The 18,244-nt window shown below is 38.3% G+C and overlaps 1 protein-coding gene across 4 annotated transcripts in view; it reads right to left on the bottom strand.

Moving 5' to 3' along the window:
- The window catches only part of LOC133559058 (collagen alpha-1(XIX) chain-like), a 325,779-nt gene that overhangs the window by 215,279 nt on the left and 92,256 nt on the right, over positions 1 to 18,244 (bottom strand). For 3 of the 4 annotated variants that reach the window (XM_061910394.1, XM_061910395.1, XM_061910397.1), the window contains one exon: positions 452 to 505. The exons of the other annotated variant lie outside the window; for it this stretch is intronic. In XM_061910394.1, coding sequence (XP_061766378.1) covers positions 452 to 505 — 54 coding nt within the window. The remainder of the gene's footprint in view (positions 1 to 451; positions 506 to 18,244) is intronic. 4 annotated transcript variants of the gene reach the window in all.

The raw sequence follows: 18,244 nt of genomic DNA, 5'->3' as shown, positions 1-18,244 counted from the left end.
ACAATTTGTTTGGTTTTTAACCCCTCTTAACCTTGTATGTACATCGAAAATACACGCAACCTTGACACAAAACACCGGACATTTGAGGCATTTAAGAAACCCCACCCGGACACCCCGGACAGTCCCTCAAAAAAGGACATGTCTGGGGAAAGGAGGACGTATGGTCAGTCTAATTTATCACACCTCCGAAAGCTCACATTTGCCCTCTCAGAGAGGAAGTGTGCTCCAAAGTGACCCAGTGGGAGTGAGTCACGTGTGCCACCAGTCATGCTCTGACTGTGTGCAACCTCTTGGTCATGCAGCCTGTTAATTCACTGACGTGCAGTCCACTAACACCATTTTATCGGTCGCTTACATTGTGGAACACACATGTCGCACACAGCTAACTCAGCTGCTCTTTGTCCCTTTTCCCTCAGACCACACAACTAGTGAAGCTCTTGTCTTGACTCACCCTCTTGCCCTCCTTGCCTCTTTCACCTGGCCGGCCTGGCAGTCCATCGAGTCCCTAAAGGTGAGAACATGCAATGCAGTGATTAAGGTGCAACATTTACGGATGTTTTTTTGTAAAAAACGGCAACAAAAACCTGAATCATCATATATATATATATATATATATATCCCCTTTGAGACAGTTAATATACATGCAAACTAAAAGGGCTCGCTCCTGGCGTAAACACCGGTCGATCTACGTTCCCATCCTCACCTATGGTCATGAGCTTTGGGTCAAGATCACGGGTACAAGCGGCCGAAATGAGTTTCCTCCGCCGGGTGGCGGGTCTCTCCCTTAGAGAGAGGGTGAGAAGCTCTGTCATCCGAGAGCCGCTAGTAAAGTAAAGACGCTACTCCTCCACATCGAGAGGAGCCAGATGAGGTGGTTCAGGCATCTGGTCAGGATGCCACCCGAACATCTCCCTAGGGAGATGTTTAGGACACGTCTGACCGGTGGGAGGCCACGGGGATGACCCAGGACACGTTGGGAAGACTATCTCTTCCTGCTGGTCCGGGAACGCCTCGGGATCCCCCAGGAGGAGCTGGACAAAGTGGCTGGGGAGAGGGAAGTCTGGGCTTCCCTGCTTAGGCTGCTGCCCCCGTGACCAGACCTCGGATAAGCGGAAGAAGATTGATGGATGGATTGATGGAGGTGTTCATCTAATCATCTGTTGTCTTTAACAGTAAGCGGCCGGGAGCAGGAGGGCAGAGAGGATGCGGACGTGACTGAAAAGAGTTGGACACAAATCTATGCACTTTAAAAACTTTGTTAAAACTGCACGCTTGGCTCTTGTGCCGTGTCTACAGCGGAACTGCTAGGAGGCAACTTACACAACAATATCTGAACATTTTAGCAATTTTCTCAAGTCAAACCTGGATCCGAGCCAATCAATTACTGAAAATGAACTCGGTAACTTTTTCAGCATTGATCAACCGCTTTGTCTCTGGCTTCCAAACAAGGTACAAGAGGGTTCACACAGTGCGTTTACTCAATGGCAGAGTTAAAATGAACAAAGTGTATCCTCTTGTCAGTCATACACATTCTTTGTCTCGGGGGACAGGATCTCTGACAGATCTCTCCCTGTGGAAATATTTTGGCTATCAAATAGGGTTAAAGAGGAGCCCATCCAAACGGACGAACGTTCAAGCAAGTATGCCAAATTTAAGCATATATGGTATAGCTCGGTTGGTAGAGCGGCCGTGCCAGCAACTTGAGGGTTCCAGGTTCGATCCCCGCCTCCGCCATCCTAGTCACTGCCGTTGTGTCCTTGGGCAAGACACTTTACCCACCTGCTCCCAGTGCCACCCACATTGGTTTAAAATGTAACTTAGATATTGGGTTTCACTATGTAAAGCGCTTTAAGTCACTATATACAACTTCCACTTATGCCTTCTATCACAAAATAATTTTTTTTTCGTCCATTTCAATCAGACGCACACTTTGTACAACAGCCATGAATAAGAAATTGTATCTCAGAGCTGGTATCCATTTAGAGTAAATGATCAAAGGTGTGACAGTCGCAGTAAGACGATACAACTTGTAACAAGGTAATTAGCCTTAGCCTCCGTGACCCCGAGAGAAGTGAGGGCGTGGTTGTTACAAGTCGCCAGACAAACTGCTGCCAAGACAAGACAAGTGTTGTTCGTCCTCGGCCACTGAATGGACCAAAGGCCAGAAAGGAACGTCTCGGTTGCTAAACACAAGCCCAATGATCTGTATCGCCTTACAGTTGGCATCCTGGAGTCAAAAGCTGTTGACTTTTCTTGGAAACAGCTGCAGAAATGGAAGCTCCCAGCACATGTCCCGTGCATTAGTCAGAGGACTTGTTCGGAGTTGGAAAGTTAACAAGAGGACTAATGGCTTAAAAGACACTTGAGGCTGCAAGTTTAAAGACAGTCGGAGTCGGCTCTGACCCGTGACCCACAAAATAAAACATAAGTGTCCGTGTAATGCTTATTATTTACTGAGGATTACATCATTGCATCTGCAGTTGGATTCCAAAGTGATAAACTTTCGCTAAAACCATCCATCAGTAAAGTCATTTTGTGCGCATTCGGTTTAGTATTATCCTATTTCCTGAACCCTAGGGCGCACGGGATTATGAGGTTATTCAATAGACAATATTTAATGTAACCATTCATACAATATATTACTTAAATTTGTTTTCAAAATAAAACACCGTATTTTTCGGACCATAGGGCACACCGGATAATAAGGCGCATTAAAGGGGTCATGTTATAATTTTTTTTCTAAAATTAAAACATTTCTTTGTGGTCTACATAACATGTAATGGTGGTTCTTTGGTCAAAATGGTGCATAGATTATGTTTTACAGATAGTCTTCAAGTCGATTTCTGACATTTGCTTCCGGATGCACCGTTTTGTGGGCGGTCTTATTTACGTGACTCACCTTTGACAGCCTCTTCTCCCCGTCATAGAATAGAATAGAATAGAATAGAACATATCTTTATTGTCATTGAACATTGTACAACGAAATTGTAAGCAAAACTAATTTAATGCAAATTCATAATAACACATACAAATATAAGAACATAGATATGTAGATTAAAATACATAAAAATATCAAACAAACAGCTCACATGCACGGTCATTATTGTCTTGTGTTCAGCGACACCTTTGCTCTCGGGTAAAAAGTGTCCTTAAATCTGTTTGTCCGGCATTTTATTGTCTTGTATCTCCTGCCCGAGGGCAGCAGTTGAAAAAGTTTATGTCCGGGTGAGATGGGTCCCTTATGATGTTTTGAGCCTTTTTGAGGCACCTAGCATTTTATTTGTAGCGGTGTAGCGTGCAAGGACGGGAGTGGAAGAAGTGTCAAAAGACGTTACTTAAATCAATAACAGAGCAGCATCTTCCCTTCCATGGCTCACTAGTGCAACAAGGCCGGAAATGTGTCCCGTGAAAAAATGTCCGACCGGAACTCTCTAATAACTAAAGTTCCTTGGGTGGATAATATACACTCACTACATCAGTAGTTTTTAGCGCTTCCATAGCGAGATATAACTTGGAACTTTACACTACTTTATATTAGAAATGCCAACAGCAGAGGGTAAATGCCCCATAACAAGAAGATAGTGAAATAGAAGAAACTTATCGACTACGGCATCGGCACATGCTACAATGGCGGAACCACACAAATTTTCAGGACTTATGCAGATCTCAAATACACATCAGTAGGTACCAGAAGGTAAGAAAACACACACCATAGTAAAACTTGTATCTCTGACTACGGTAGCCGTAATGGGCCGACAATCCATCAACCGGTGCAGCTTCAAAGTCGTACTAAAACATTGGGTCAGATTTTCGAGTGCCGTGTGTAATGTTCTTTATTTTCAATGGAACATGTAATAAGCGGTAGAAAATGGATGGATGGAGGTTATTTAAAATTTTGGTGTTGTTTACTTGAGTCATATTGGAGTCTACACGTATCTCTTATGTGTGACTACCATCTACTGGTCACACTTACCATTACACCATGTACCAAATACAACTGCTTCGAGGTCGGTAAGCACATCCACAATTATTTCGTATACTAGGCGCACCGGATTATAAGGCACACTGTCAACTTTTGAAGTGAAGTGAAGTGAATTATATTTATATAGCGCTTTTCTCTAGCGACTCAAAGCGCTTTACATAGTGAAACCCAATATCTAAGTTACACATTTAAACCAGTGTGGGTGGCACTGGGAGCAGGTGGGTAAAGTGTCTTGCCCAAGGACACAACGGCAGTGACTAGGATGGCACAAGCGGGAATCGAACCTGCAACCCTCAAGTTGCTGACACGGCCACTCTACCAACCGAGCTATACCGCCCCAACATTGAGAAAATGAAAGGATTTTTTCTCCTCCATTTGAAAATGCGGATGTTATCAGCACAACTGTCTGATTCCAATCAATGCAAGTCAACAGAATCAGGTAATACACCAACTTATATTCTTGTCTTCATGAAAGAAAGGAATCTATATGTGTTAAACATGCTTCTATTATCATTAAACACCAACTAGTTTACAAAAATGTCTCTTTCATAAATAAATAAATATAAAGTATATATACGAATGAGGTATATCCCCTCGACTTGGTCTTTTGAAAAGTTGCTCACCTGCAGAAAAAGTGTGGGCACCCCTGATCTAGTGGTATGTCAAATAATCACTTAATTAAATATTCAAACACAGTGCTACTGTTTAAATGTTACAGTGGCCAAAAATATTAAATATACTTGTTAAATAAGACCTCTGCCTTGTTTTTAATAAATATTCAGGCCCACTATGCTACCATACTTTAATATCGGTCATTATGGTGATATTTGGAGAGCCAAGTGTTTTCTGAGGTGGTACTTGGTGAAAAAAGGTTGAGATTCACTGAAATAGTCACAATAATCACTTGTAAAAATCCAGTAATAAAGACTTGAAGCATATATTGTTTGACCTTTTTGTGAGCTACTTTAAAGCAGGTACTTGCACAAGAGCTACTAAAGCCCGTTTATTAGCGCCACACCTACGAAAAATCCTCATCTGTTTTATGCGTTTGCTCCACTTCTGAGAAAAGAAGAACTCAGACGGTCGTTTTTAAAATTTTGACTTTTTGCAACAACATGAAGAAAAAACATTTTTTCTTTCTGGACCTGATCCGATTTGAAAAAAAGACAGCTTTGTAAAAAAGAAAAAAAACGCCTGATTATCTTATGAAGCTTATGTATTCCGAATGAGTTTGTCCTGATAATTGGCTCCAAAACGGTCCGGGGGCCAACCACTGGATGCATTAAAACTTCTTCAATCTTTACAACCAAACTTCTGATGTCCGTGGAAAAAGCCAACGCTATCTGAGTCATCACTTTGTGAATTTTGACAAGGTACGAAAAGTAGAAAATCAAGAATCTGAAAAAGTAATGAGGCGACTTTGTGGGGAAATACTCACCTCCAGCTCACTCAGTTGATTATAAAGTCTGACATTTCCATTATTATTTCTAGTCTTTTCTTTTTTTTTAGTCTTTTACAAACATCCCGATTTCCACTTTTTCTATAGCCTTATAACAGTTTCCTTTTTTTTTTTTTTTTCTCAATATTGTGGTTGCTATGTTTCTTCTTCTTTGAATTTGTTAGACCACGTTTGTTCACACAAGATTTTGGGCTTGAAGGACCAGAGTCTGCCTCGGGAGTGGGAGAGAATCCTTACAGTTATGTATGTATGTATGTATGTATGTTATTTATCTGATAGAAAGCAGTTTGTACAGATATCACAAAAAAAATCATGTTGGTTAAATATTAAATGTGGGGTACCACAGGGGTCAGTCTTAGGGCCCAAGATGTTCATCATGTATATAAATGATATTTGTAAAGTAACTGAAAACCTTAAATATGTGTTATTTGCGGATGACACCAATGTACTCTGTTCTGATGTGGACTTGCAGCAGCTCCTGAGGACCGTCACCATGGAGATGTGTAAACTAAAAAAATGGTTTGATGCTAATAAATTATCATTAAACCTAAATAAAACTAACTTTATGTTATTTGGAAATAAGAGAAATGATATAGATGTAAAATTATATATAGACAATGTTAGTATAGAAAGAGTAAACAAGATCAAATTTTGGGGTGTGATCTTGGACCACGGGATCTGCTGGAAGTCACACATTACATACATCAAAGGGAAGTTGGCCAGAAGTATTGCTGTCCTGGGTAAAACAAGGCACATTCTTAATCAAAAAAGATTACACACTCTTTATTGTACACTTGTTTTACCATATTTGAGTTACTGTCTAGAAGTTTGGGGAAATACATACAGGACGAACATCCAACCACTATTCATAATGCAAAAAAGGGCCATCAGACTGATACATAACACAGGACCCCGAGAACACACTAATGGATTATTTATAAAAACATTTGATTTAAAACTACCAGATCTCATCCAACTCAAGACTGCCCAAATGATTTATAAAGCAAGTAAAGATTTACTTCCAACAGGGTTACAGAGAAGATTTTTACAAAGAGAAGGGAATTATAATTTAAGAGGAGAACTACTTTTTAAGGTCCAATATTGTAGAACAACGCAGAAACGAATGAGTATAACAATAGCAGGGGTTAAAATATGGAACTGTTTAAAGGATGAAATAAAACACAGCACCAACATAAACCAGTTTAAAAAGCTTTTTAAATCATTTATCATTAGTAAATATAAGAAAGAAGAGCAAACATTGTTTTAGAAAGACAATAATATATATGTATATAAATACAATTTATGATTTCATAATTATACATATAGGTTATATTAAAATGTATATATTACCACTTTATATGGAATTTAAATAAGTTGTGTATGTATATGATGTATGTATATATGTATATATATATATATATATATGTATATATATATATATATATATATATATATATATATATATATATATATATGTATATATATAAGTGTACAAATGTATATGTTTGATTTAAATGTTAAACTGTGTATATGAGACGTGTGCTACATATATGTTGCTTATATATTGTTTGAAAAAAAAAAGTAATGTAAGTGAAGCATGTTTTAGATTTTATATATTTTGAACCTTGTTCTTGTTGTGATGGGGTAGGTTTATATAAGCGTTGCTTCAACCTACACCCTTTCGGCTCAATCATTGCTCAAATGAGTGTTGTTTTTTTCTCTTTTCTTGTTATTGTTCTTTGTTTTATGTGAAGATTGCCGAAATAAAATACATTGATGTATGTATGTATGTATGTATGTATTTATGTATGTTGTTGTGGGAGGCGGAGCCGACGAGCTGACAGCGGGGTAGGACAAATTGTGGTCTTACTCAAGATGGCGGCCAGGAGGCGGAGTATGCAGCGGAACGGAGAGGCAAGGCGCGCCTGGAGCGATGCTGCAGCGACCGGAACCAGGTGCGTAAAACACACACCTGCTCTCAATCTGTGCAACAACTTCAAAACCCTCCAGCAACGTTTTACATACAAAATTGTAAATTTATATATCATATAGTAACAGACACGTTTATAGCATGTAATGTGTTTGTGTATATATTCAATATTTACCGTATTTTAATTATCTTAAGCATTTCCGGGACTGATTCCTTCCGCGCATTGATTTTCTGTTTCCATAGCAGCGCACATCTGACTTCTGGCAACAACTGTTTGTTCTTACTTCTGGAATCAAACCCGCATGTGTGTTTTCTATTCATGGCAGACTTGTTAACAGACAACTAAGACGACTATTTTGGGACAAATGAGGATTAACAACCATTTATTTTTGGAGCTAAATATACTAAGGATGAGCTACTGCTTTTTGAAGCGAGCACGAAAAAGAGGATGAAACCTTGGAGCAGACGGAAGCTAGGAGAATGAGGTGAAGCGACAACACTATGAATGTGGAACTTGGAGCCAAGCGATTCCAACATAAATGGATTGCTTACCCAAGATCACCAAGAAACGTCCGTGGCCAGCTGGACCCGGCGAACAACGGTCCATCAAGTGAGTCACTTTAATAATGATCATGACATACGCAGTATGTCATGCGTGTTAGTACAACTACAGTACATATGCTGTCCGGCTGGCTCAGCTGTGTACAAACAAAATATGAAATGTAGGCTAATACTTTACAGACAATGTAATATGATTGTTCATGTTTTTCAGTCAGTACAGATTGGTGTCCTATTGCAGTGTTGTGCATTACGAACTCAAAATGCGCCTCGTGTTTTTGTAGAAGCTTGCTTATCTATTTCCGTGGTTAGCTTTTACAGCTATTAGCAAAGAACGCCTATGTGTTCCGATGCTAGAAAAATACTTCCTCAGTGTATGCTCTTACACTAACAATGTCATTATCCATCCATCCATTTTCTACCGCTTAATCTCTTTTGGGGTCGCGGGGGACGTTGGCGCCTATCTCAGCTACAAACGGGCGGATGTCATTACAGCTTGTTTATTATACAGGTTACGGAACATAAATGAAGTATTGTTGACGGTTTTTACAAGCATGCCAAGATTATTTTTGTGGTTCCTCATAACCTGAGAGCTTCAGGTAACGTCTAAATAAATACGTTCACCTCGCTCTGGCACCACAACGCAGCAAGACAGCAAAACTCCGCAAGTAGAGGAATCCAAAACTGCATGCAAACTGAGCCCAAAATGCATGAACCTTATGATTTGACAATCGGGCATTGTTTAACACGAGTATCCAACTTTGTAACATTCATAAATCAGAAAGGATTTAAAGGCCTACTGAAACCCACTACTACCGACCACGCAATCTGATAGTTTATATATCAATGATGAAATATTAACATTGCAACACATGCCAATACGGCCGGTTTAGTTTACTAAATTGCAATTTAAAATTTCCCGCGGAGTTTCTTGTTGAAAACGTCGCAGAATGATGAAGCGTGCGCGTGACGTCACGGACTGTCAGGAAATATTAGCGCAGCACCATTTGCAGCTAAAAGTTGTCTCTTTTCTTCACTCAATTAAACAGTATTCTGGACATCTGTGTTGCTGAATTTTTACCAATTGGTTCAATTAATAATGGAGAAGTCAAAGTAGAAAGATGGAGTTGGGAAGCTTTAGCCTTTAGCCACACAAACACACGGTGATTCCTTGTTTAAAATTCCTGGAGGTGATGCTTTACATGGATCCCGACCACTTGTCAACCGGCAGGTTTCGGTGAGAAAATTGTGTTAAAAAGTCGTCTCTTACCGGAGATCTGTGGAGTTTGCCGTCCTTGTATCTGCCGTGACTTCCTTCAGACACTGGCGTCAAGACACCCGTCGACACACGGCTATCAGGTACTATTTAATTTCACTAAAACACTAGCAACACAATAGAAAGATAAGGGATTTCCCAGAATTATCCTAGTAAATGTGTCTAAAAACATCTAAATCCGTCCCAATGCAATCGCCTTTTTTTTTTTTTACTTTATTTATTTTTTTATTTTCAAGTCCTTCGCTATCAATATCATCATACACAAATCTTTCATCCTCGCTCAAATTAATGGGGAAATTGTTGTTTTCTCGGTCCGAATAGCTCTTTCTGCTAGAGGCTCCCATTATAAACAATGTGAGGACATGAGGAACCCTCACCCTTGTGACGTCATCATCTGCGACTTCCGGTAAAGGCAGGGCTTTTTTATCAGCACCATAAGTTGCGAACTTTATGGTCGATGTTCTCTGCTAAATCCTTTCAGCAAAAATATGGCAATATCGCAAAATGATCAAGTATAACACATAGAATGGACCTTACCATGAATTGATTAACGTGGACCCCGACTTAAACAAGTTGAAAAACTTATTGCGGTGTTACCATTTAGTGGTCAATTGTACGGAATATGTACTGAACTGTTCAATCTACTAATAAAAGTATCAATCAATCAATCAATGCTATCCCCGTTTAAATAAGAAAATCTCATTTCAGTAGGCCTTTAATTCATCATACAGTAGCTTACCTTTAAGCACAGGCATCGTTTCAAAAGTACATAATTTGTATTAGTTTTGGTTACAAGTATCAAAAATGTCTTGGTAAGCTCTTACATTAACAATGTCATAACAGCTTGGTTATTATAAAGGTTACGAAACGTAAATCAGGTATTGATGATTTTTGAATGCATTTTTAAAGTGCTTTAGAGGTAGAATTGATTTCTCACATTAGCTGTATTGCCAGCCATCTAAAACGAGATGATTTTTACATGTTTGAAAGCAAAAAAAAAAAGAAAACCTTTCGTCTTCTTGTCCGTCATAATGATTGGGAACGATTGGCAAAATCCAAAAAAATGTGGCGTTCCCTTTAAGCACTCACAGTCTCTTTTATAAACGTTTTTTGAGTATTTTTTGCAAGATTCTGAAGGCGTTTCTAGCTTGCAAATGAAACCATGCTTAACCCCATATATCATTAAAAGCTGCACTGTTTACATGTATATCTTGAAATCCTCACCACTGTGTTTTCCCCCAGACAAGGTCGGCAATAACCTTTATAAACATCATATAGATTCACCCGGTCACAACATTAGGTACACCTGCACACTCACCCATCTATTTAGACCCTTTATAAAATAAAGACTGCTTTTATAAGCATTTATGTCGCAGGTTGGTGTTATTACATGCATGCCAAGATTTTTTTTGTGGTTCCTCATAGCCTGCGAGCTTCACGTGATGACTAAACAAGTACGTCCACCTCGCTCTGGCATCACGACACAGCCAGACAGCAAAACCCCGCAAACAGAGGCATTCAAAACTACATGCAAACTCACCCCAAAATGCATGAACCTAATGATTTGTTTCAACACGAGTATCCAACTTTGTAACATTTATAAGTCCGAAAAGATTTAATTCCTCATACAGTAGGTTCCCTTTAAGTACGGCATTGTTTCAAAAGTACAGATTTTGTATAAGTTTTGGTTAAAACGTAAAAGATACACATCCCTAATCATAATTGGAATTATACAAGTGTCAACAATGTCTTGATGAGCTCTTACACTAACAATGTCATTACAGCTTGGTTATTATACGGGTTACGGAACGTAAATCAATTATTGCTGACAGTTTTTGAATGCATTTTTAAAGCGATTTAGAGGTAGAATTGATTGCTCCTATTAGCTGCATTGCTCGCCACCAAGAACGAGATGATTTTAGAAAGCAAAAAAAAGAAAACTTTTCGTCTTCTTGTCCGTCATAATGATTGGGAACGATTGGCAAAATCCAAAAAAATGTGGCGTTCCCTTTAAGCACTCACAGTCTCTTTTATAAACGTTTTTTGAGTATTTTTTGCAAGATTCTGAAGGCGTTTCTAGCTTGCAAATGAAACCATGCTCAACCCCATATATCATTAAAAGCTGCACTGTTTACATGTATATCTTGAAATCCTCACCACTGTGTTTTCCCCCAGACAAGGTCGGCAATAACCTTTATAAACATCATATAGATTCACCCGGTCACAACATTAGGTACACCTGCACACTCACCCATCTATTTAGACCCTTTATAAAATAAAGACTGCTTTTATAAGCATTTATGTCGCAGGTTGGTGTTATTACATGCATGCAAAGATTTTTTTTGTGGTTCCTCATAGCCTGAGAGCTTCACGTAATGTCTAAGTAAGTACGTCCACCTCGCTCTGGCATCACGACACAGCCAGACAGCAAAACCCCGCAAACAGAGGCATTCAAAACTGCATGCAAACTCACCCCAAAATGCATGACCCTTATGATTTGTTTCAACACGAGTATCCAACTTTGTAACATTTATAAGTCCGAAAAGATTTAATTCATCATACAGTAGGTTCCCTTTAAGTACGGCATTGTTTCAAAAGTACAGATTCTGTATAAGTTTTGGTTAAAACGTAAAAGATACACATCCCTAATCATAATTGGAATTATACAAGTGTCAACAATGTCTTGATGAGCTCTTACACTAACAATGTCATTACAGCTTGGTTATTATACGGGTTATGGAACGTAAATCAATTATTGCTGACAGTTTTTGAATGCATTTTTAAAGCGATTTAGAGGTAGAATTGATTGCTCCTATTAGCTGCATTGCTCGCCACCAAGAACGAGATGATTTTAGAAAGCAAAAAAAAGAAAACTTTTCGTCTTCTTGTCCGTCATAATGATTGGGAACGATTGGCAAAATCCAAAAAAATGTGGCGTTCCCTTTAAGCACTCACAGTCTCTTTTATAAACGTTTTTTGAGTATTTTTTGCAAGATTCTGAAGGCGTTTCTAGCTTGCAAATGAAACCATGCTCAACCCCATATATCATTAAAAGCTGCACTGTTTACATGTATATCTTGAAATCCTCACCACTGTGTTTTCCCCCAGACAAGGTCAGCAATAACCTTTATAAACATCATATAGATTCACCCGGTCACAACATTAGGTACACCTGCACACTCACCCATCTATTTAGACCCTTTATAAAATAAAGACTGCTTTTATAAGCATTTATGTCGCAGGTTGGTGTTATTACATGCATGCAAAGATTTTTTTTGTGGTTCCTCATAGCCTGAGAGCTTCACGTAATGTCTAAGTAAGTACGTCCACCTCGCTCTGGCATCACGACACAGCCAGACAGCAAAACCCCGCAAACAGAGGCATTCAAAACTGCATGCAAACTCACCCCAAAATGCATGACCCTTATGATTTGTTTCAACACGAGTATCCAACTTTGTAACATTTATAAGTCCGAAAAGATTTAATTCATCACACAGTAGGTTCCCTTTAAGTACGGCATTGTTTCAAAAGTACAGATTTTGTATAAGTTTTGGTTAAAACGTAAAAGATACACATCCCTAATCATAATTGGAATTATACAAGTGTCAACAATGTCTTGATGAGCTCTTACACTAACAATGTCATTACAGCTTGGTTATTATACGGGTTATGGAACGTAAATCAATTATTGCTGACAGTTTTTGAATGCATTTTTAAAGCGATTTAGAGGTAGAATTGATTGCTCCTATTAGCTGCATTGCTCGCCACCAAGAACGAGATGATTTTAGAAAGCAAAAAAAAGAAAACTTTTCGTCTTCTTGTCCGTCATAATGATTGGGAACGATTGGCAAAATCCAAAAAAATGTGGCGTTCCCTTTAAGCACTCACAGTCTCTTTTATAAACGTTTTTTGAGTATTTTTTGCAAGATTCTGAAGGCGTTTCTAGCTTGCAAATGAAACCATGCTCAACCCCATATATCATTAAAAGCTGCACTGTTTACATGTATATCTTGAAATCCTCACCACTGTGTTTTCCCCCAGACAAGGTCAGCAATAACCTTTATAAACATCATATAGATTCACCCGGTCACAACATTAGGTACACCTGCACACTCACCCATCTATTTAGACCCTTTATAAAATAAAGACTGCTTTTATAAGCATTTATGTCGCAGGTTGGTGTTATTACATGCATGCAAAGATTTTTTTTGTGGTTCCTCATAGCCTGAGAGCTTCACGTAATGTCTAAGTAAGTACGTCCACCTCGCTCTGACATAACCACGCAGCCAGACAGCAAAACCCCGCAAACAGAGGCATTCAAAACTGCATGCAAACTCACCCCAAAATGCATGACCCTTATGATTTGTTTCAACACGAGTATCCAACTTTGTAACATTTATAAGTCCAAAAAGATTGAATTCATCATACAGTAGGTTCCCTTTAAGTACGGCATTGTTTCAAAAGTACAGATTCTGTATAAGTTTTGGTTAAAACGTAAAAGATACACATCCCTAATCATAATTGGAATTATACAAGTGTCAACAATGTCTTGATAAGCTCTTACACTAACAATGTCATTACAGCTTAGTTATTATATGGGTTATGGAACGTAAATCAATTATTGTTGACGGTTTTTGAATGCATTTTTAAAGCGATTTAGAGGTAGAATTGATTGCTCCTATTAGCTGCATTGCTCGCCACCAAGAACGAGATGATTTTAGAAAGCAAAAAAAAGAAAACTTTTGTCTTCTTGTCCGTCATAATGATTGGGAACGATTGGCAAAATCCAAAAAAATGTAGCGTTCCCTTTAAGCACTCACAGTCTCTTTTATAAACGTTTTTTGAGTATTTTTTGCAAGATTCTGAAGGCGGTCCTAGCTTGCAAATGAAACCATGCTCAACCCCATATATCATTAAAAGGTGCACTGTTTACATGTATATCTTGAAATCCTCACCACCATGTTTTCCCCCCGACAAGGTCGGCAATAAACTTTATAAACATCACATAGATTCACCCGGTCACAACATTAGGTACACTTGCACACTCGCGGATCTATTTAGACCCTTTATAAAATAAAGACTGCTTTTATGAGCATTTATGTCGCAGGTTGGTGTTATTACATGCATGCCAAGATTATTTTTGTGGTTCCTCATAACCTGAGAGCTTCAGGTAACGTCTAAATAAATACGTCCACCTCGCTCTGACATAACCACGCAGCCAGACAGCAAAACCCCGCAAACAGAGGCATTCAAAACTGCATGCAAACTCACCCCAAAATGCATGACCCTTATGATTTGTTTCAACATGAGTATCCAACTTTGTAACATTTATAAGTCAGAAAAAAATTTAATTCATCATACAGTTGGTTCCCTTTAAGTACGGCATTGTTTCAAAAGTACAGATTCTGTATAAGTTTTGGTTAAAACGTAAAAGATACACATCCCTAATCATAATTGGAATTATACAAGTGTCAACAATGTCTTGATGAGCTCTTACACTAACAATGTCATTACAGCTTGGTTATTATACGGGTTACGGAACGTAAATCAATTATTGCTGACAGTTTTTGAATGCATTTTTAAAGCGATTTAGAGGTAGAATTGATTGCTCCTATTAGCTGCATTGCTCGCCACCAAGAACGAGATGATTTTAGAAAGCAAAAAAAAGAAAACTTTGTCTTCTTGTCCGTCATAATGATTGGGAACGATTGGCAAAATCCCAAAAAATGTGGCGTCCCCTTTAAGCACTCACAGTCTCTTTTATAAACGTTTTTTGAGTATTTTTTGCAAGATTCTGAAGGCGTTTCTAGCTTGCAAATGAAACCATGCTCAACCCCATATATCATTAAAAGGTGCACTGTTTACATGTATATCTTGAAATCCTCACCACTATGTTTTCCCCCAGACAAAGTCAGCAATAAACTTTCTAAACATCATACAGATTCACCCGGTCACAACATTAGGTACACCTGCACACTCACCCAATCAATTTAGACTCTTTATAAAATAAAGACTGATTTTATAAGCATTTATGTCGCAGGTTGGTGTTATTACAAGAATGCCAACATTATTTTTGTGGTTCCTCATAGCCTGAGAGCTTCACGTGATGACTAAACAAGTACGTCCACCTCGCTCTGGCATCACGACACAGCCAGACAGCAAAACCCTGCAAACAGAGGCATTCAAAACTGCATGCAAACTCACCCCAAAATGCATGAACCTAATGATTTGTTTCAACACGAGTATCCAACTTTGTAACATTTATAAGTCCGAAAAGATTTAATTCATCACACAGTAGGTTCCTTTTAATTACGGCATTGTTTCAAAAGTACAGATTTTGTATAAGTTTTGGTTAAAACGTAAAAGATACACATCCCTAATCATAATTGGAATTATACAAGTGTCAACAATGTCTTGATAAGCTCTTGCACTAACAATGTCATTACAGCTTGGTTATTATACGGGTTACGGAACGTAAATCAATTATTGTTGACGGTTTTTGAATGCATTTTTAAAGCGATTTAGATGTAGAATTGATTGCTCCTATTAGCTGCATTGCTCGCCACCAAGAACGAGATGATTTTAGAAAGCAAAAAAAAGAAAACTTTTCGTCTTCTTGTCCGTCATAATGATTGGGAACGATTGGCAAAATCCAAAAAAATGTGGCGTTCCCTTTAAGCACTCACAGTCTCTTTTATAAACGTTTTTTGAGTATTTTTTGCAAGATTCTGAAGGCGTTTCTAGCTTGCAAATGAAACCATGCTCAACCCCATATATCATTAAAAGGTGCACTGTTTACATGTATATCTTGAAATCCTCACCACTATGTTTTCCCCCAGACAAGGTCGGCAATAAACTTTATAAACATCACATAGATTCACCCGGTCACAACATTAGGTACACCTGCACAGTCGTCAATCTATTTAGACTCTTTATAAAATAAAGACTGATTTTATCAGCATGTATGTCACTGCATGTCGCAGGTTGGTGTTATTACATGTGTGCAAAGTTTATTTTTGTGGTTCTTCATAGCCTCAGAGCTTCACGTAATGTCATCAAGACGCAACCAGATAGCAAAACCCAGCGAACAAAACTGCATGCAATGTTGCGTGCGCAACACATTTTGGATGCGCGTGAGTAGTCACCCCCGGATGCTACAGGACGAGGAGCAGCAGGATTGAAGGTAGGAGCTTGTTTTAATATAAAAATATAACAAAAGAACACTTGTACAAAGGGTAAAACAAAGTAGTGCCAATGCACAGAAAGAGAAATGCTAACAGTTTAGCAAGAGTTGAGTTCAAAGTCCATAGAAGCGCGCGGAAGCTAAGCTAATACTTAGCAAAGTACATACAAAAGGCAAGAATATCACACACAACTGTTGCAAGAAGCAAACAAAACGTCCAGAAAGAACTAAGGTAGCAGTCGGTCTTAAATACAAAACAATAATCAAAGACAGGTGTGCGGCAGGCGCCAGTGCAGGTGGAACAAATTAAGTCGCCATGGTGATGAATACAAACTAGGAAGTGCTCAAACAATGGGATCGGCAGGGTCCAGAAATCATCAAAACACAAAAAAGGATACAAACATAAACTAGAGATGTGATCCGGATCACAACACGCAAACTCACGCTGAAATGCATGAACCTCATGATTTGACACCTGGGCATTGTTTAACACGAGTATCCGACTTTGTAACATGTATAAGTCAGAAAGGATTTAATTCATCATACAGTGGGTTCCCTTTAAGCATTGGCACCGTTTGAAAACTTACAGATTTTGTATTAGTACACTGCAAAAAGTCAGTCTTCAAAAACAAGGGAAAAAAATACAAAAATGAGGGGTATTTTACTTGAACTAAGCAAAATTATCTGCCAATAGAACAAGAACATTTGGCTTGTCAAGACTTTCCAAAACAAGTAAAATTAGCTAACCTCAATGAATCAGAAATACCTTAAAATAAGTATATTCTCACTAATAACAAGTGCACTTTTCTTGATAGGAAAAAAATATGAGACCTTTTTGCTCAATATGTTGAAAAATATTCCTAAATTAAGTAAATGCTAGTGGCATTATCTTGACATAAAAAAATAAATTATTACTTTAAAAAAAGTACTTTTATACTTGTGGGTGTTGTTGACACAGCTTTGCAACAGTTGCTATTCTAGTTTCAAGGATGTTTTACTCAATATAGGTCATGATATCTCAGCTACAACCTGAGATCATTTAGGACCAAAACCCTTAAAACAAGAAAAACACTAACACAAAATCTGCTTAATGAGGATAATTATCTTATCAGACATAAAATAAGCAAATATCACCCTTATTTGAGATATTAAATCTTACTTAGGTTTCAGTTTTTGCAGTGTATTGGTTCAAATGTAAAATATACCCATCCCTAATCATAACTGGAATCAAAATGTCTTGGTAAGATGAAGAAATGAGATTCAGAGGGAAATGAGAGGGTCGAGGCAAAACGTTGGCCGATCATTAATAGGACTGCATATGTTCTATAGACAACATGGTAAAACAGATTGGACATAATGTAAATTTACAGACAGCCCTGAAGCTCCAGTGTGTCTAACATCAATCTGTGAACCCAGATAATTCATGAAATCCTGTCCAATATCAACTTCAATAAATGACAGGCAATGTGCACGGCACTGTAACAAGAAAAAAAAGCTTATGATGTGTTTATGCATCCAGTCATCATGTTTTTGATGAAACTGAGTAAGAAGGGCTTTCACACTGCCAAGACAGAACATTGTGTCATTAAACATGACAGCCTCAAATAAACAAAGTTGTACTATACGGTGAAAAAGCCTCACCGCATCAACAACAGACAGGTAGGGTAATGGTGTTTGCTGACTTTGACATACAAGCATAAAAAAAAGAGCTTTTTTTACAGCAGCATAACAAAATATAATCACTATTTGTTCTTTTTTCCACTCATGCAACACTGTCCAACATTTTTTGAGCTGCCTCTTTCAACATCAGCTTAAAAAAGCATCAATTTGTGAATCGCTGTACAAACCCTGTTTCC

The sequence above is a fragment of the Nerophis ophidion genome, linkage group LG09 (assembly GCF_033978795.1).
Source record: "Nerophis ophidion isolate RoL-2023_Sa linkage group LG09, RoL_Noph_v1.0, whole genome shotgun sequence".
Taxonomy (NCBI): domain Eukaryota; kingdom Metazoa; phylum Chordata; class Actinopteri; order Syngnathiformes; family Syngnathidae; genus Nerophis; species Nerophis ophidion.
Note: the sequence above shows the minus strand (reverse complement) of the source record. Positions and strands in the feature narration are given on the sequence as shown.